The sequence below is a fragment of the Sparus aurata genome, chromosome 1, assembly GCF_900880675.1.
Source record: "Sparus aurata chromosome 1, fSpaAur1.1, whole genome shotgun sequence".
Classification (NCBI taxonomy): Eukaryota; Metazoa; Chordata; class Actinopteri; order Spariformes; family Sparidae; genus Sparus; species Sparus aurata.
The window spans coordinates 30,212,845-30,232,274 of NC_044187.1; the positions used below are offsets into that span (position 1 = coordinate 30,212,845).

Below are 19,430 nucleotides of genomic sequence, written 5' to 3' on the forward strand. Positions count from 1 at the left end.
GAGATTTCATCAAGTGACTGCCTATCAGGAATTTTTGGATAAGGCACAATCATATTTGAGAAAAGATGACCAACACCGCAGCGAACTAAGAACATTTATATTCCTTTGTTCCTAGAAAGCTTGTAAACAGTCATGTTATGAGACAAAGATGATAGCATATGTGCAAAATATAATAAGACAAAAATGTACATGATCCATCCTTCCAGGGCCAAACGTGAGCAGGAGGTGACCCTGCTGAAGAGAGCCATCGACGATGAGAACCGGACCCATGAGTCCCAGATACAGGAGATGAGACAGAAACACACCCAGGCAGTGGAGGAGCTTACAGAGCAGCTGGAGCAGTCCAAACGAGTAGGCCTGAATCATTTTATTCAACATTATAAATACTCACATTTCATTTCACTTGTTAATTTAAGTTGATGGAGATTCTGAAAGACAAACTTCCCCCTTTTTTTCCTTTTTAAAACATAGGATAGTGATCTTCTATCTTCTCTCCACACAGGTCAAGTCAAACCTGGAGAAGGCTAAACAAGCTCTGGAGAAGGAGACATCAGAATTAACCATGGAGGTGCGCTCACTCAGCCAGGCCAAACAAGACGGGGAGCACAAGAGGAAGAAGTTGGAAGGGCAGGTTGCAGATCTGCAATCGCGCTTCACGGACAGTGAGAAGCAGAAGGCCGAGTTGGGAGAACGCTGTTCTAAGATCACTGTAAATATCGATCAGTGTCCATTAAAAGTTTGCCATACTGATGTATAGAAAAGTCCCTGAATTCACATCTTTGTTGTCTTACAGGTTGAATTGGAGAGTGTGACAAACCTACTGAATGAGGCAGAGAGCAAGAACATCAAACTAAGCAAAGATGTTAGCAGCCTCACCTCCCAGCTCCAAGACTCACAGGTAACTGGACGTTAAGAACGACTTTTAGAGTTGAAACAGTAAAAAACAGTCCACATGTAATATTTTCTGTGACAATAACTTACACTGAATAACGTTTGTTTGTAATAGGTAAATATTTAAAGCATTGAGCTTCACTTCATTCTGTTTCTACAGGAACTCCTGGCTGAAGAGACACGTCAGAAACTGCAGTTCTCTACAAAGCTTCGGCAAGCAGAAGATGACAAGAACAGCTTGCAGGAGCAGCTTGAGGAGGAGGTGGAGGCCAAGAGGAATGTGGAGAGACACGTGTCCTCGCTCAACATCCAGGTCAGAGTTCAAACTAGGGGTCACTAATTTGCAGGTTAATCTGAAAGTCATTGGAGAGACATGTCAGTGACATATTACTCTAGGTGGGATGTAAGCAGGAGTAAGCATAGATGCTGTAGGATGAACAAACCCTAAAACAAAAGCTAGATTTATTGTCTTCCTCTGTCCACAGTTATCAGATTCCAAGAAGAAGCTAGAGGAATTGGTAGGTAATGTTGAGCTGCTTGAAGAAGGAAAGAAGCGTCTGCAGAGGGATTTGGAGGCAGCGAACACTCAGTTTGAGGAGAAGGCCTCTGCATATGACAAGTTGGAGAAGACCAAGAACCGTCTGCAGCAGGAGCTCGAGGACACGCTGATGGACCTGGACAGCCAGAGACAGATTGTGTCAAACCTGGAGAAGAAGCAGAAGAAGTTTGACCAGGTCAGTTGACTCAGAATACTGATAACGCTAAAAGATAACTGCCATAAGAAAACTAAGATGTAACACTTTTCACAACAGACCGTACACCGTCTATATAAGACATTTAAAAAAGGACATTTCATGGAACTGGCTTTCTGATGGTTTTCTGTCCTCTCTGGTGTCCAGATGCTTGCTGAGGAGAAGAGTATCTCTAGTAAATATGCAGATGAGAGAGACCGGGCTGAAGCCGAGGCCAGAGAGAAGGAGACCAAGGCTTTGTCTCTGGCGAGAGCCCTGGATGAGGCCCAGGAGTCCAGAGAGGAGCTGGAAAGAGCCAACAAGACCCTGAGATTGGAGATGGAAGACCTGATCAGCTCCAAGGATGATGTTGGAAAAAATGTTAGTGCTGAAATATTACAGAATGTGTCACACATGAGAGTGGAGGACTGACCTCAAAGTCCATGGTCGACTAGTCTCATTTCTCTGTTATATAGTAGTGAATTTGGCAATATCTTGATTGCAGGTTCACGAGCTGGAGAAGTCCAAGCGAGGTCTGGAGGCCCAGGTGGAAGAGATGAAGACACAGCTGGAGGAGCTAGAGGATGAACTGCAGGCAGCTGAGGATGCCAAACTGCGACTGGAGGTCAATATGCAGGCCCTGAAGGCGCAGTTCGAGAGGGACCTCCAGGGACGAGATGAGATGGGAGAGGAGAAGAAGAGACAGCTCATCAAGCAGGTAAAGAGTCACGGAATATCTCATTCTCCTCATGTGATCTGATAAACCATCAGAGAATGAGACATGAGTCTAAGCAATGATGCTTATTGACCGCAGGTTCGTGAGCTGGAGACGGAGTTGGAGGATGAACGTAAGCAGAGGGCCGTGGCGACAGCAGCCAAGAAGAAGCTGGAGACTGACATGAAAGATCTAGAGGGACAGATTGAGACGGCCAGTAAGGGACGGGATGAGGCCATCAAACAGCTCCGCAAGCTCCAGGTGAGAGTGAAGGAATGGAGGAACTAGAGCAGCAGGTTCAGCACAGCATGGTCATTTTTCTTAAAACTGCAATTTTACTACGGATGATTTTGTACCTTGAGCCGCTTTAGTCATTAAAAGGATCAATAATGGACTGGATCGTAAATATACCTGGTAGATAATTCACACGCAGAATGTTTAATCATCCCTATTTGTCTTCCTCTCACTAGGCCCAGATGAAGGACTATCAGAGGGAGCTGGAGGACGCCCGCGCTGCCAGAGAGGAGGTGCTGACCACCGCAAAGGAGAGTGAGAAGAAGGCCAAGACTCTGGAGGCTGAGCTCATGCAGTTACAGGAGGTAACACTTTTGATTCCTAACAAGGTGACAACTTGTTTGAGAGCAGAGGCTTGAAATAAAGGATTCATCACCAATGTGTTTCTAGGACCTGGCAGCAGCTGAGAGGGCACGAAAGCAGGCAGAGGCCGAGAGAGATGAGCTGTCCGATGAGCTGGCCAGCAACTCCTCTGGAAAGTGAGTGGAGCTTTCACTCTGTTGCGTTATCTATGTAATGAATGCAGAAGAAGAGGTTACATTTGTTTGCTGCTGTGCTACACACCTGCAGGTCAGCCTTGGCGGATGAGAAACGTCGTCTGGAAGCTAAGATCTCCCAGCTGGAGGAAGAGCTGGAGGAAGAGCAAAGCAACATGGAGATCATCAACGACAGGCTGAGGAAGAGCACGCAGCAGGTGAGTGGACAGTGGCGGCTGCTTGAGTCGTTAGATGGCTGAAAAGCAGCAGCAAACATCCCTCTTTCCGCATGCTTTGCGTCCACAGGTGGATCAGCTGACGACCGAGCTGCAGGCAGAGCGCACCACCTCCCAGAAGAACGAGAGCGCCCGGCAGCAGATGGAGCGCCAGAACAAGGAGCTGAAGGCCAAGCTCCAGGAGATGGAGAACCAGGTCAAGTCCAAGTTCAAATCCTCCATCTCTGCTTTGGAGGCTAAAGTGGCACAGCTGGAGGAGCAGCTGGAGCAGGAGAACAGGTCAGGGTCAAACATTATGTCTGATAAAAATGTATTTTTTCTCTGCAGAACAGTACTTTTAGGTTCCAATGTTATAGTTCACCTGAGAAAGTTTTCTACAAGTAACTTTTTCCAGAATTCCTCCCTGAACTCCCCTTTTGTTTTTTTGTTTTTAGGGAGAAGCAGGCATCTGCCAAGAGTATACGCCAGAAGGACAAGAAGCTCAAGGACCTGATTATGCAGGTGGAAGACGAAAGGAAACAGGGAGAGCAGTACAAAGACCAGGTAGACTTACTTAATGCACCCATCCTCAAACACAAGTCTCTGTACAAAAGGAAGTTTGTCCACATTTGTGAGTTGGTTGATATTTGGAGTCCTGTGCACAGGCATGGCTTATCAAAAGAGTACAGTTTATATATTTACTCTGTTCGCTGACCAGGCGGAAAAGGCGAATACTCGCATGAAGCAGCTGAAGCGGCAGCTCGAGGAATCAGAGGAGGAGTCGCAGCGCGCTACAGCTGCCCGCAGGAAGCTTCAGCGCGAGCTGGATGAAGCCACCGAATCCAGCGACGCCTTGAGCCGCGAGGTCAACTCTCTCAAGAGCAAACTCAGGTAGGACCAAGTGTCAAAGACAAAGAATCTGTCTGTCTGTCTGTCTGTCTTTGTGGCTTTGTTTGTATTTGTTTGTTTTGCTGATCTTTTTATTGATGTGACGCTACAACAGGATACGGAGGACGTTTTGATGTGAGTAAAATATGGGTATTATACGTCTTTTCATGCAAAACAAGCCAACTCAGATAGTGTGAACAGTTCTCAGGTCAGCTACATCTGAGTACTGAAGGGCACATTGTCACAACATTCATCTTCAGAGGGTTGTAAACACACATTGAAAGTATTCAAATAGATTCAGTAAGGAGGTCTGACAAAGCACACACAAAACAATGGTGTCCATCTCTATTCCAGAGGCAACCCTGAACCCAAGGAGTAACGCAGCAGGTACCTCTGCGCTTAAAAGTTACCCCTATCACCATTTCTTATTAACTTAACATAACTTTTCATTCCACTGTGCACACTCTTAATGCTGTTTCTTCCATTTAGCCTTACTGAGAGAAATATGACTGATCAGCTGCCATGATTTACAAATCTAAAATATTTGACAACAGGCAACTTTTCCATTACACCAATTTCTGCCTGGTGGTCATATTCCTCTCAGTGCTTGGTTTAATTGCCATAAACCAAACTCATTTTCCTGAGCCAGGACTCAAATGAGTTAAAGATAACCGGCGTGCTTAACCTGTATCCAAAGCACAACCTGTACATTCTGTATTTCATCTGTGTTTCAACACCCCGAGTGGTTTTCAAACAACCTTAACCAGCTCAGAAATGTATCTTGTCATATAGCCACCCCTCTCACTCTGGCAATGTTTTTTGTGTTTGTGTCTCCATCATGTTTGTGTCTCTGTGGCATTTTAGGCGTGGAAATGAACCCTCCTTTGGCAGCACACCTCGACGTATGGGCGGAGGCCGAAGAGTGGTCGAGGATGCCTCAGAGGAGGAGGCTGACTCCCAGGGCGACTTCAATGGAACCAAGTCCGCAGAGTAATAGACATCAGATAACAAGATATCAGAAATAACTACCAGGGCAAGGTCTTCCACTTCAACAGAGAATAACTTGTGTAGTCTGTTGTGCTATCTAATTCTTTCATATCACTATATGTCTCTCATTTCCCATTGCAATAGTGTACTGATCTATCTTCTTGTCTCAGAGCACCTTTTCTCGACACACAATAATCAGACAGACCTGATATCACCAAGAGGAGTTGTTTTGGTGGCTCTGCCGATGTGTGATTTGCTGTTCCTTTCATTTTTTTTTTCTAAATTTACACTGTTTTGTACTGCACTGAATGACTGATTCTTACGCCAGGTTTTGTACACAACAATAGGCGCCTCTAATTAGCACGCTAAGCTGCCAGCAAAGCCTCGGGTCTCCACATTGAGTCACCTTCGAACTTAAAGAAGAGGCATCCTGTAAATCTGTGGATCTGTAACTATTGTCAGTGACTGTCGTCCTGTTGCCTGTGACTGCTGTTAGTGTTTCAGAGCAGCACTGGAGTGGGACAGCAGATTGGATATGCAGATATATTTCTATACTCAGTCTGCACCCAGTCAGTGCTGCCGTTTGTACCCCAACAAACAAATATTTAGCTGTTTTAACATTTTCTTTTGTCACCGTTTTATATTATTTGCACCTCTCTCGTGCCCAGATATGTTTAGAATACTTTTACTCAAGATCAGTAATGTCAAAATATGTTAGGTCAGACAAGGTTTAGGGTAACCCCAACGATAAAAGCACGAGCCCCATTTCAGTATTAGGCCTTTAGAAACAATGGAATCTTTTCTATTTTTTATTTTTTTATTTACTGTAAATGTTCAGAAGACCCTTGATCACCCTAAACCAACTCATTCTCATTGATAATGTTATATGTAACCAACAGATGTTTACAAAACACCAATCATATCTAGTCATTGTTGAACCACCTGCACAAGAAATAAAGATCTTTAAAAAAAACAACAAAAAAACAAGAACTTTGATTTTTTTTTCCTTTTAATGTTTCTGTCTTGGTCACTCAGTAACTTCAAAGATCAAACCAGATCATCACAACAGATTACTATGATCAGTTCAATAGAAAAATACAACTGCAAACCAACAGGATCAGAGTAGTTGGGTATAGTACCTCAGGCACATACAGTTTACAGAAGCAGTCGCAGAGGTGCTGCATACCAAAAGACAACCAGTACACAGTGGTCGTGGATCACAATTACAGTCAGCTTGTGGTAGTCCAAGGAAGGTTAAACAGTGAAGAGAAGCAGGAAAACCTGTTCCGATAACCACACGTTAATTTGTACACGCAGGCTACAATTCAGTATACAGAGACAACTAGTGCTGCAACCAGTGATAATTCTCATTGTTGATGTTCTCATTTCTCGGTTCGTTTTTTTGTGGTCAATTTGAAAAATTGTGAAAAATTTTGTTTGTTTCCCCGATGTCCAAGGTGACATCCACAAGCCTATTATGTTTACTGTCAAAGAAGGGTAGAGAAAACCGAAGAGATTCACATTTAAGAAGCTAAAACCATTTTTTAATTATAAAAAAAATATATACTCAAATTGATTCATCAATTATCAAAATAATTGGTGATCAATTTAATAGCTGCAAACAAATCGATAAACCGTTGCAGCTCTAGCGGCGACCACTGTATAAACATGATATTCAGATATGCACTGTGATATTTGCTAAATGGGCTGCTGGATGGCATCTGCTGCTGATCGTGAAAACTCAAGATTAACCAGAAACATTTCAGGAAAACAGATATCACAAAACTGTTATTCACTCCATTTCTCCATTCGTAACATCTCTTACTAAAAAGGCAGGAAAAGGGTATTTAATATAGGCTCTATATACCTACACAAATATACTATGAACTGTGCTTATCATTGACCTGTCATCAATATCTATTATTGCTTGGTACTTTACCTCCTTCACCCACCATATAATCCCTGATGGCAGACAGGAGGTCTCACACCTGTTAGGGAATTATTACTGTACATTCAGTAGTAAACATGTGCTGATCCATCTTCTTCAGTCATCTCTAATCAGTATAAAAGTTATCAGTAACACAAAATCATAATCTGCAGCAGGACAAATTAATCATCATCTCATCTGAGGCGTAACGTCTCAAAAACTTGACTTTTATAAGCCTTTCATACCAGAAAATTATTAGTCTGCTAAAACAAGTTTGTGCAATGGCAGGAGGGCGGTGATATAAGAGGAAAAAAATGGCTTTAAACTCTACCATGTGAGATTAAACTAGCCTGAAGAAAAGGTGATATTATCTCATTTCTAGAAACCTGATGGCATGAGAAATGGAAACTCTTACAGCAAAGCGAGGCCTAAAAACTGAAGAGGTAATAATATTGATGAAGGCAGCGATGGCTAAAATACTAATGCCAGTTTGTGGCAGAGACTAATGCATTCTCATCTTTTCAATATTAAATCTCTTCTAGAAAGAATATTGGGGGGGGGGGGGGGCTTGAAAGTAAAAAAAAAAATATTGCTCCTCCACATGTTAATTCATGTCAGGGTTGTTCAGTGCTACACTGTTTGAGCCCATAGCTCAAAGAAAAAAGAACAAAAACATACTTGTTAAAGTTTAACCATGTGTTTCACGCAAAATATTTTAACAGAAGAAAAAACTATCCCGCTACTTTTATGTTTGAGTAGTTTTTCCATTTATCAACGCTTTGGTTTGAACTTGGTCATGAACAATATTTATATGATCAAACCTTCTTAGAAATGACACTCCAGGTTATTGGTCCCTTTATCAGAGTCACATCCAGTGGCTCTTGTAAATGATCGAAGCAACCATCAACCTCAGCGTGTTTCAACAGCCCTGCCGAGCCTGATACACCACAGAAGGATGGTTTTGAGATGCTTCCCATCACAGTGTCAGAGAAAAGTAGAAGACTGTGAGCAGTAGGTTCTTTGATTTTACACAAGCTGCAGTGCTGCTTCCTATGATAGGTATGGTGTGATACTAGGCCGAGGCAGCAAGTCCATGCACTGTTTATGTGGGGCATGGAGCAAGGAGAGTGGCTTTGTTCAAATAGTTCAGCAGGACACGTGGCGACAAGGGAAGACGGCTCAGTTCAAAGTCCCATTGCTGCAGTTTATTAAGGAGGGAGAGGGGATAAATTGGGGGGTGTCGGGATATTGAAGAATGGGGGCTGGTTCGACATCTTTTTCCTCTCATAGCAGAATCTTGACCCCTCCCTGAGGAGACTGGGCGCCCTGGGAGACTCCTCTCGGAGGAGCTGGTCCAAATTCTAACCGCTTCACTAAACTGCAAGACAAGACGTAATACATACACTTGTGAGATTTAAGAAAAAGTCAGATATTTCTTACACAATATTTCCTTTTAGAAGACATTGACTGTGTGGATTACAATCTTTTTGTTGTCTTTTTGTTGACAGGTGTAGAGGTTTAGTTTTTGAGGTTGGGTGCACGAGTGATGCACCTTGACCAGAAAAACTGAGCTCTGTAATAATTGATTAAACCACAAGAACTTAAGTTTGCCAGTCCTTAAGACTTTCTACTGCACTGCTGTTGTTTTCCTCACCTGTCATACTGAGGAGGGGGGCTCATGCTAGCAGCTTGGAGCTCAGACCCTCTTTCTAAACCAGGAGGGCTACCAGGGCCAGCCGGAAGTGCTGGTCTGCTGACAGACGTGTCGTACACAAAGTCTCGACAGGACGCCAACTTCGACTCCAGATTCTGGCAGGAAAAGCAAGAAATTGTCATTCAAGCCGAGTGCTTATTACTTTTTTCAGTGACATAACAGTGTATTCATTGATGACTGCTGTGGTACAATTTTGAAATCTCTTACTCCAACTTTTCTCAGCAGCTCGCCGACAATGTTGAGTGCAGATATTCTAGCCGACGTAGTCAGAGGAGTCCCCGTTAGACCATCACCTAAAACAAGCAGACAAAAGCAGGTCAACACATAATATGTTAGTACAAAGTTGGTATAATCAACATCACTGTAGTTATTACCAGTAACACAGCTATTATATTTACCTCGTCGGATGCTAGAAGCAGGGGGTGTTGCGAATGAGCTGATGGGTTTGGAGGGTGTGACAGGGATGGAAGGGTTACCAGCACCCGGCACATCCGCTCGATCGGAATCTTTGCCTAGACTGCTCGACGGCCGTCTTTCCTTATGACGTACAGCCAGCTCCTGGCGAAGGTCTGGCACAAACAGATACACTGCAGGTCAGCTTTTTGTGAAATAACAAAGATTCCTGTACCACATGCTTTAGGTACAACATCAGCTTCCAATAAGATCCATAATGTAGAACAAGATCAACTGCAATCTAATCTATGAAGTCAGCTTCAAAATCAATCAATCCAAACCAGAAACTGCATTTCCACAAAATACGACCACCAAACCAGAATCAAAGACCAAGCATGGACAAAGACTACGTTTTCTCTCAAAGATGCAAACTGAGAGAAAAAACTATGCAGCCGACAGCAAGCTGGCTGCCCGCATGCATATTCTGCCCATGCATGAAAAAAATCTGCTGTTTGTAGTATTTCTAATCCAAAAATCATCATGGAAGACAAACTAACAATTCCCATCATAGTCTGAATCTGATTCTCCTCAAACCTTCAAAATACAAATTAATATGTCCAATGTGTAATTGCAAGGTCAAAACAAGTCTGTCAGCTCTCATTACTGATGCCTCTGCGACCAATTTAACTTGCTTAATCAACCTAATGGGCTGATAAAAGTTGATTAGTACCAAGAGCAACAGGCGCACATCAAAAAACCAAAAAGATAAAAAAAAATCTAAAAAAAAGAATTAAAAAATTAAATTCAAAAGAACCTGATTGTTGACGCCTGGCTTGGGCGTGTCAGGGCTCTAACAATTACAATAAAAGCAGCTATGGTATTAACACAAAACAGTGGTTCTCCAAAAGGCGGGAAAAAATATATGCTTGTCTGATCATTATTGAATTATTAGCTCAAATATGAAAATACACAGGTACGGCCCCTAAAATACTTCTAGTGGGGTTCGACTGTACAAATATACAGTATACTAGGATGCAACTACACGTATGATCAGGCACAGGGAAAAGAGGAAGACTAGATATAAATACACACAGGGTTTTGGAAATTAATCTAGCTATCAAAATTCCCTGAGTTAGGCATAAGAGTTGAAATCAGCAGTTCTTTTAAACTTGAGAAGCATCAGGGAGTGCATGTCAGTGTGTGTGTGTGTGTGTGTGTGTGTGTGTGTGTGTGTGTGTGTGTGTGTGCATACCTCTGGCCTCATCCTTGAGCCTCTGAACAGACTCGAGCAGGTTCTCTTTCTCATCCAACTCGCTCTCGAGAAAGGCGTTCCTCTCAATGACGTGGTTCATCCGCTGCTCAAAGTCCTCCAGAGACATGATGGTAGCCCTGAGACAAGAGGCGGGGACGGGCTGGTTAACAATACTGGACTTATTGTGCATATCAGCTTAGCGTGCTACAGTGAACTCTTTGTTTTTTAAGAGCAAGGTAGCCAGTTTTCTTCGATGATGAAGCCGTTTGGTGATATAATAACGTAAGACATCTGAGACGCTGACCTTTTGGTCCTCTCCAGGTCATCATTGGACTGTTCGAGCTCTCGGATGTATTTCTGCAGGTGGTCCCTCACTGCTTTGGTTTGTGCCAGGTCTTGCTCCAGGGTTGATATGAGCCTAAATGCATCAGAGTGCTGAGCCTCAAATTTCTCCTGCAAACAGGACACAGACATCAAGTTAATTGACACAGGCGATGCCAGCTTTGTAGTGTCACCACAGATTAATCAGTACAGCTGCCAGCATATTTTAATAAGAGGATCTGTGTATTTATTTCTCTTTGAATGTTCTTTCTCCTTGTTTGAGAAAAAAAAACTCTCAAGCCGTCAGGGTTTTTTAGCACAATCCTGCATTCACTTCACCCATTAACCTTCTCTTCCCCGTGGACCACTGAACAAAAATAGCAGTCAGCTGCCTTACAGCTAGGCAGCAATTTTCCTAGTGACAGTGGCAATGATATGCTGAATTTGGGTTTGCTGAAGGCCATCTTTGTGTGGGTGTGTCTCTGTCTGCCTGAGTGAGGGAACTGTAGCATCTTCTTCATCACACTGCTCACTATAACTGGAGCACCAGAGCCAGTCCAGCTCTGCAGAGGCCCAGGCCTATTTATAATCAAGGTGCTCTACCTTTATGTTTTCCAGTTCCATGCGAAGTCGGTTGTTGTCCAGAAGCAGCTCTTTGTTTCGACCCTCACACTGCTTCAGCTCGGTCTCCAGTTCAGCCTCATAGTCTCGACTCATCTGCTGAAACTCCTGCAGCTCCGCCTGAGCCTCATCAGCCCTGATGACAACACAATGTTTGCCTTCAAAGATAACTCACATGTGTATAGCCATATAACGCATGGTTATCATTTAAGTTGCCTTTTAGAGGACCTCTGTGGAGTAGGATGTTCTTAATGTTAGAGTCAAACCTCTGCTGATGTCTCTCTGCCTGCTCCTTCCAGAAGCCCAGCTCCTCTGCCATGGATGCAAACTTGTGTGTTGATGGCTCTACCATGTCTGCTGCTTATGGTAGGGATTATATACCCGACTCTAAAAGACATAGAGTGTAGCTTTTAAGACTGTCCTTATCTGCCACAAGAGCACAGACACTCCTCATTCAAACCACACAACTGTTACGGTTAGCAAATGCTAACTAGGTTAGCTAGCTATATACTACAGCGCTGTGCTTTTTGTACTGGTATACTCGGGAGTAAAAAATGCAGAAATGTGTTATTGTAATTATGTCTCTCATACGCGAAGAGGTGAAAATGTAAGGTGAACGCGTTAGCTACTTTTTAGAGCAAATAGCCGAGTTGGAAAGTGCATATGCCACAGCTAAGCTTTTCCGCTAAGCTAATGTCGCTTGCTAGGCGACTTAGCCAGACTGTGTTATTCAAACATAATGACAAACAAAAACCAGACAGACTCACCTGCATATAAGGGGACGATTAAAACATGATATGAATGTAATTCGAGGAAAGGCAATTTTTTTCCGGATCTGGGCAACAACCGTATTATTATTGTACAAACTAATCTCCTATTACGTTAGGACGGCGCCTGACTCACCAACCAAATACAAACGAAGCTTTGGTTCTCCAACGTGATTGGACAGTGGAGATGACGCTCTCAAAAACAATCCAATCACGTTGCTCAACGAACTTGCAGCTGTGGAAGGCGGCGCCCCAGCAGCACATGACACTGAGCTCTGCCTGTCTCACCCTGTTGACTTGTGACTGTGCAATGAAGTGATGAAGAAGTGAAAAGTAGAATTGTGTTTGTTGGCTGCTATTACTATTCTGTGGTAATATGCACATGTTGTTGTAAGGTGTTTATGTACATATATGCGGGCGCATAATAGATGCACTATATAATGCAACCAAATACAACAGTCCCACAAAGTAAAGCTTCAATTAACTTAAGACAAAGATCAGCACACAAACAACTGAATAGTCTCAACTAAACTGAACTGTTTGCATTATATTGACTCGTACAGGGCTTTCTAATTGTCTGGTCACATGTATTGCTGACAAAGAGAGGGAGAGGGAAATGTCATTCACCACTTGTCTGTGGCGGGGAATGGCTGATGATTAGATGAAAGTGATGGGGAACTATTGGAGGCATCGAGGGGGTCGCACTTGACAGTGCTCTCCACAGTTTAAATGATTTCACTCTGGGTAATCAGTACACCAGTGAGGCTGTAGATTCCTTGTGAAACGAATTTCATTTCATCGTTCCCATTAAAAGATTATTTGGGGAAAACTCAAATTGTAATGTTAATATGTGGCACTATGCGGATATCATATTTATGTAAAATTAATTATATAATTTATTATGTTCTAATATCTAATAGTTAGTAAATAAATAAAAAAAACGTAATGATATCATTGAGAATAACATCCTTTAATTGCATAAGGGCACATGAAAGCCAGAAAAGTTGACAATAATTAACACTGATGTTTCATTCACCCAAAGAATATCTATACATCTTTCATGCAAAATTCTATCAGTTTAAACAAGCCAGAGGCTTGTTTTACTCCCAACATGCAAATACAGTGTACCACCTGTTGTTGACAGCACAATAAGTACAAATAATCACATGTTTAACAGTCCAGACTCCAAATATAGTTAGTCCAGTTTTTCTTACAATACTATACTATAAATACATCTAAAATCTTTGTTCAGAAACATTTCCTATTCTGACATAAAGGGCAGTACAAGGAACATGGCTTATATTATAATATAAATTATGATTGGAAGGCATTTTACAATCCTGAGAAAAGTAGTATCTACTCCAGAAAAAAATGTAAACATATGAATTTCATTTCAGAAAAAGGGTCAGCAGTCAGCTACAAATCACCTCAGACCTGAGACAATTGTTCTTAGAGCATTCACATTTTTTAAAATCTGAGAGGTTAAATGTCTGTCGGCTAAACAACAGACTGTGTGAATCTGCTTTTAATGTAGAATATCACACCAGAAATTCAGATAGAGGTAAGTGCACAGGTTTTTCTTCCAGTCTAGTTCTTTTTTTCCAACACAGCCTGGATTCCCCTCATCAGGTCAATCATTCAGTAAAAAGGCAGACAGCCCTGAAGGAAAATAAAACAAGTTAAAGATTAAATCCACCCATTGGTTAGTTCCACTAAAGTTACACAGCCTCCATCAGAAGACTAAAGGTTCTCCCTTACCTCCTAGGGAATCATTCTTCAACTTTTTTAACTTCTCTGTTCTTGCGTGAGCACGTCTTCTTACTGTCTAACACATCAGTCTTCACCTGACCCAGAGTTCGCAGGAGGCACATGGTGTCAAACCCCTCACCAGCCTCTTGCAACAATTCAAGCACCTGTAAAAAAGCAAAAGCAAACACGAATGACAAATCTTAACTTCCATACTGGACATTTAGTATTTGTACTGCGACCCACCTGCAGACACTTGAAAGATTTTAGCTCGCTCAGGTTCTCCTGCAGGAACAACAGATAGATGCTGAGGTCATTGTAGAAGGGTGTGACCACACCCAGAGCACCGAAGCCTGGCAGCATCTCGTAAGGCCGGAGGAAGCCGGAGCCCTGGTGAGCTGGTCCAAGAGCAGCGTACACCACAAGAGGAGCAAGAAGCACATACACCGCCAAGTTGATGTAGCTGAGCAGCCTGAAGACACCCACTGCCACAAGCTTACACTGGACCGCCGACGGCACCCGGGTGTCGTTCTGCAGCACGCCTGTCCGCAGGTCACAGGGGAACTCATCAGTAAGAGAGGCCAGCTGGATGTAGTAGCCGAGGTAGAGGCAGGCCAGCAGGAGGATCAGCAGAGTCAGGACCCGACATGTGAGATACTTGACCACGAGGCTGCGGGAGAAGCGCTTGGTCTTCAGGTACTGCTCCACCAAAGGGTATTTGAAGCAACCCTCCGTCAGGTCCAAAGCACTGTTGTAGAAAAAGAGGTGAGAAGACCAAAGTATGTATGTGAAAATAAGCAAGAAATACAGTTTTCCACGGTAATACATGAAGAAACATGCAGTTTTCTTTTTCTTTTACTCGCCTATGAAACAAAAACATTCTCCTAAGCCTAATCAATGCGGTTTTGCTGTTTTATAATCCAAATTAAAGCCAGTTTGTGTAGATTTTTAATGTTATAAAGTGCTTTATAAGTAACTGCGTTTCAAGCCCACTCATCAGGATCGCAGGTGCATGCATTTGTTCCTGCCATAATATCTCTGTGACACAGCCACTTTGGGGGCACCAAAGAAAGAACATTTCCAATTTATGTAAAGTTACTGCACCCTCAAGTTGCACTTATAATTTTTTTGTATATGAACAATAGATTAAATGACTATGTGTAAGGTAAACTATGTGTAAATGTCACTCATTGACTCACCTTCACACAATGACCATTCTCCTCTGACATCAGGCTCAGGGTGGGAAGCTCAAGTGTTCATACAATCTACAGCTCGACAGCATAACATTTGAGCTTCCTAACCTGTGTGTGACGTCCCAGGAAAAACAGCCACTGTGTGAATATCGTCCATAGAAATCAGCTCTATGGAGCATTTTAGTATTTTTTAGCTCATTGTTTTGGTTTCATGGCCCAACTAGAGGGTAAACTAAGGGCAAAATATTTCTCTTAGGAGTTGGTGGAGACCAAAAACTCCTGAGAGTTTTTTAAAGGAGCTTCTTTGAGATAAAAACCGTCTCTCTTTAGACGCGGAGCAAATATCGGACATTTTTGTCGAAGGGCCAGAAACACAGTTGACAATAAATTCTAATGTCAGATCTGTTGGACGTGTAAATTAGCAACTGTTTGCTAACAAGTAGCTGTAAGAGCTTCATGGGGTGATAATATTTAAATGCTATGTTTTTGTACTGCCCCCAGGTGGATAAAATATGAATTCATGCAAGTTTTACCTATATGTACTGCCATTTTTTTCCAACCGTTAATGGTCAAATGATGGCCCATACTACTTTTTATAAAAACATGTGCAGCCTTATTTTATCTCCTATCTCTACCAACAACACACTCGTGAAACATGAAATAGGCTTTAAAAACAAATGTATGTCACTCCTGCTAAAAACAACATAAGAGTAAATTAGCGAGTAGTGTAGATCCAGTAGCAGCTGATAACAAGGTGTTTACCTCTGGGACTCCTCTGGGCCATCCTTGCTGTCGAAGGATGCTAGATTCTTGGCCAGCTTGATGGAGCGATTATAAAAGCGGTCCAGCTCCTCCATGATGAAGTTGAGGTCAGAGGAGAGGTGAGGAGCTGCAGTGAAACGCCAGAACAGGGCCGGGATATACAAGAGGATGGCCAGCAAGAGCAGGATGTATGGAAAGAACTGAGTGAAGAAAGAGAGAAGAGAGAAGGCTAACTTAGAGAAAGAAGACAAAAATCCAACTTTGATAAAACAACACATAATGCATGCTGGGGGGACGTCCGTACCTTGTGCAGCCACAGTGGTGAACTGTCAGATTGTTGGTGTACTGTCGCCCAACAAAATGAGTCCATATATACTGCCTGTCTTAAGGTGAAGTTCGTGGGAGCAAAACAGCTGATCTGGGTACCTGGATGACAAAAATGGAGACACTGTCAGAGTTGACAGGAACTTTGATGATTCAGTACAGACAAACAAACACCGCAACAAGTGTCAGTCTTCGATTCTCTGCACGTATGGCCTCATGTGTTTGCGGGCTGTTTTCAGCATACTTTGTGTCAATAATTATGCTGTCTCCTTTTATGGTGGATGTACAATGGGAAGTTCAATCGGGCATGTACAATTTGCAAATGACCCACATGGTCAACAGAGTGGAAGCACAGCCAATTAATATTACAGACGAATCCTTTAAACAAACTGAGCACATCCTCACTACAGACTTCTCATTGGTGAAGCAGTGGGCTTCCACATAATGGTGTGACAACTCATCTTTTTGCACGCAGAAGTGTGTACAATATTATTATTCATTCTGCACATTGAGAACTTTAACTTTTTTTTTTTTGTAGTTTAAGTATATTTCGATGCTAACACTTAAGTACTTTTACTTACAAACTTTGAGTGCAAGACCTTCACTTGCAGCTTTTTTGACACTGGGTATTTTAAGTATGAGATTTTAGTACCTCTACTGCGTAAGATACCATTTCACTCATTTCCAGGAAATGAAATTTAAAAACTAGCTATCATTTAAAGACTGTAGCTTTTCCACCCACACAACCAGCTGCATAATCTACAGACATGCCAGTTCATTATGCATTGAGTCATTTTATTACTGCCATTTTAAAGAACATCATCCACTCAACACTCCCCAGTTCGCTTGACTTACTAAGTGTTACATGACACGGAGATATGTACCCATTTAGTTTCTATTCAAACATTTTCTAATACTATATTTTGATTAGTTGAATCATTTTATTTCACTTGTCACTATTTAATCACAACTCTAACTCCATATTGCCTTATGTATGAAACTAGGCAGCGTCCCCTTGTACATAAAGGCCTTTCCACAAGACATTTTGGCATGTCAGAGTACATGAAGCACAAATAAAAACACTGGTGATCACTAGGTCATCTTTGATGTTAGTAGTAACACCTGTGTTTTTCCTGGCTTGACAGGTCAATATATCTGCTATGAAAAAGGCTTATCTACATTTGCCTCGTAAAGTCCATACAGCAACTCCTCCTTTGTGACTGCTATGGATTTAATAAGGAAAATCAATGTGGGACTTGGGCCAAAATGTGCATTCACTTTGTGATTGTAACATGATAAGAAAAGCTGTCTGTTGTAATGGAAGTTCTCTGCAGGCTTGCGGTGTAATGAAGCATCCTGTTTGCGTACGAGGGGCCTGTGGCAGGACTGGCAGCGTCCACACGATAACAACACACCTAAGAAGAGTATACAGATGCGTTAGGCTGCTGGTGGAGCTCTAGATATGTTGGTTGTTTTTTTATTTTATTTCATTACACTACATTTAGAAGTGTCTGTCAATGTGTGAGGCTGTACATTCCCATGCGCCCAAAGTTCCCACCACCATCATCACCACCACCATCATCATCATCACGATCATCATCATCATCATCACCATCATCATCACCATCAGCAGCAGCAGGAATATAGCCTTGCCTTATCGTCCGGGCGTAAGAGAAGCAGAAGGGTGGAGACAAGCCACACCTTCTCCATATGCACAGTTCACACCTCTCTATTTCTGACCACTGAACGTATGCATGCATATCACATTACTTCGCCCGCCACTGCATATAACTCTGCATATAACTGTGGTTAATGGAAACAAATGTGTCTCAGTACTTCATAGTAGAAAGGGACAGGGACAAAGAAGCTCACTTCAGTTAACACTCCACATCATGAGGAGGGATTATAACCCCCAGAGGATGACAAAATCCAACAACTCACCCACTGACACCTCTTGAGCAAACGCGAGCGAGATGAGAAACAAAGGCAGCCCCACCGCCAGTAACGTGACTATCTTATCCACCGCCAGCTCCAGACGCACCCCTCTGTACTTGGCCTCCGTGGGGTCCTTCAGCAGAAAGTCGGAGAAAACGTACTCGGTGGCTACGTGGGCTATCGCCATGACGGACGGGAACAATAAGCCGGTGTTGTCAAATTGATGAAAGAGCCGGTCTCTCTCTCTTTTTTTTTTGTTTTAATTGGTAGAAAGCGAACTGCGTCTGAGTTTTAAATTATTTTTTTTTTTAAACTCGCAGTGTAATAACGTTGAATAATGTATAACACAGCGAGGCGTTATTGTTTACCCATCTCCATTCACCACGGGACTGAGGGCTGAACCTGCTGTCCCGTTAGAGCACACCAGACATCTGAGGCAACAAGGGGGCACCGGCTGCCTGCCAGCCCGCCCGCCGCCAGGGGGCGCCACTGTGCCTGTGAGGCCAATTGCTCAATCCCAAGACTTCTTTTAAGAGAGTGAAAGGAGAAAGGATTTTTACTACTATTTGTACTACTACTACTTTACTACAGCTAACCCTACAGAAGAAATCATATCAGATGACAGAGAAGCGCATGCTGCATCTTTCATCTTAAGATATACGAGTGTGTCCACTTCACTCCACATTGGATAACGGGAAATGTCCAACAATAGTTTGTACTAATAGACTTCAGTAGCTTAGAAACATTATCATAGCTAGTTTATTGATAAAATGCATGATCTTTTAGCACTTTCACATTTTGTGACCCAATATCAAGTAAGTGTAACCAATAATTACTATTTCAAGACTTAAATTCATTAAATTTTGTTAAAGCTGACAAAAACATTTGACATTTGAGCAGTGTATTGAAAATATTATATTTAGATACCTGTATTAAAATTATATATTGCGAATATCTGCCAATTCAATAAGCCAGTATGACACAATTACATTTGCTCTTCACTCAATGAAACATAACATTCTGATGTAGAAAACAGTTGTCACCTATGCAACGCAAATGTAGAAACAATGGAGCACCTGTTGTATGCTTGTGACAGCATGCAAAACTTATGGAAATCCTTGCATGATTGACTTCTTATCCATAAATATATATTTCTCCCACATTACAGATGTTTCTCCTCTATCAAATCTATCAAATTAGGAGTTATCTACAAGAACAAGCGTTCTAAATGTCATCATAACAAAATAAATATTGCTTTGCCAAATCCCCTTATTACCG

At 42.3% G+C, this 19,430-nt stretch overlaps 3 protein-coding genes across 5 annotated transcripts in view; 1 reads left to right on the forward strand and 2 right to left on the reverse strand.

Annotated features, from left to right (window-relative positions):
* Positions 1-6,181, forward strand: part of myh11a (myosin, heavy chain 11a, smooth muscle) — a 28,342-nt gene extending 22,161 nt beyond the window's left edge. For 2 of the 3 annotated variants that reach the window (XM_030413172.1, XM_030413173.1), the window contains 15 exons: positions 207-351; positions 503-709; positions 794-898; positions 1,052-1,204; positions 1,377-1,625; positions 1,791-2,003; positions 2,128-2,340; positions 2,437-2,598; positions 2,808-2,936; positions 3,022-3,110; positions 3,202-3,325; positions 3,414-3,622; positions 3,778-3,886; positions 4,041-4,213; positions 5,075-6,181. In XM_030413172.1, coding sequence (XP_030269032.1) covers positions 207-351; positions 503-709; positions 794-898; positions 1,052-1,204; positions 1,377-1,625; positions 1,791-2,003; positions 2,128-2,340; positions 2,437-2,598; positions 2,808-2,936; positions 3,022-3,110; positions 3,202-3,325; positions 3,414-3,622; positions 3,778-3,886; positions 4,041-4,213; positions 5,075-5,204 — 2,410 coding nt within the window. In that variant the 3' untranslated portion in view covers positions 5,205-6,181. Of the gene's footprint in view, positions 1-206; positions 352-502; positions 710-793; positions 899-1,051; positions 1,205-1,376; positions 1,626-1,790; positions 2,004-2,127; positions 2,341-2,436; positions 2,599-2,807; positions 2,937-3,021; positions 3,111-3,201; positions 3,326-3,413; positions 3,623-3,777; positions 3,887-4,040; positions 4,214-4,564; positions 4,598-5,074 lie in introns of all 3 variants that reach the window. The other variant, XM_030413174.1, reaches the window with a different exon arrangement.
* A 7-nt stretch (positions 6,182-6,188) lies between these two features.
* On the reverse strand, positions 6,189-12,353 carry LOC115579626 (nuclear distribution protein nudE homolog 1-B). The gene is made up of 9 exons (XM_030413181.1): positions 12,193-12,353; positions 11,692-11,812; positions 11,408-11,561; positions 10,788-10,936; positions 10,484-10,620; positions 9,237-9,407; positions 9,046-9,131; positions 8,779-8,933; positions 6,189-8,502 (listed from the first exon to the last, which is right to left on the reverse strand). Exons 2-9 carry the CDS (start codon positions 11,775-11,777, stop codon positions 8,409-8,411), a joined length of 1,032 nt encoding a protein of 343 aa, XP_030269041.1. The 5' UTR covers positions 11,778-11,812; positions 12,193-12,353; the 3' UTR covers positions 6,189-8,408.
* Positions 12,354-13,141: 788 nt separating this feature from the next.
* Positions 13,142-18,595, reverse strand: LOC115593776 (pannexin-1). Its single transcript, XM_030437476.1, has 6 exons — positions 18,159-18,595; positions 16,198-16,319; positions 15,894-16,093; positions 14,185-14,686; positions 13,951-14,105; positions 13,142-13,851 (listed from the first exon to the last, which is right to left on the reverse strand). The coding sequence occupies exons 1-5, from the start codon at positions 18,337-18,339 to the stop codon at positions 13,962-13,964; spliced, it is 1,149 nt and encodes a 382-aa protein (XP_030293336.1). The 5' UTR covers positions 18,340-18,595; the 3' UTR covers positions 13,142-13,851; positions 13,951-13,961.
* Between the last annotated feature and the right edge of the window lie 835 nt (positions 18,596-19,430).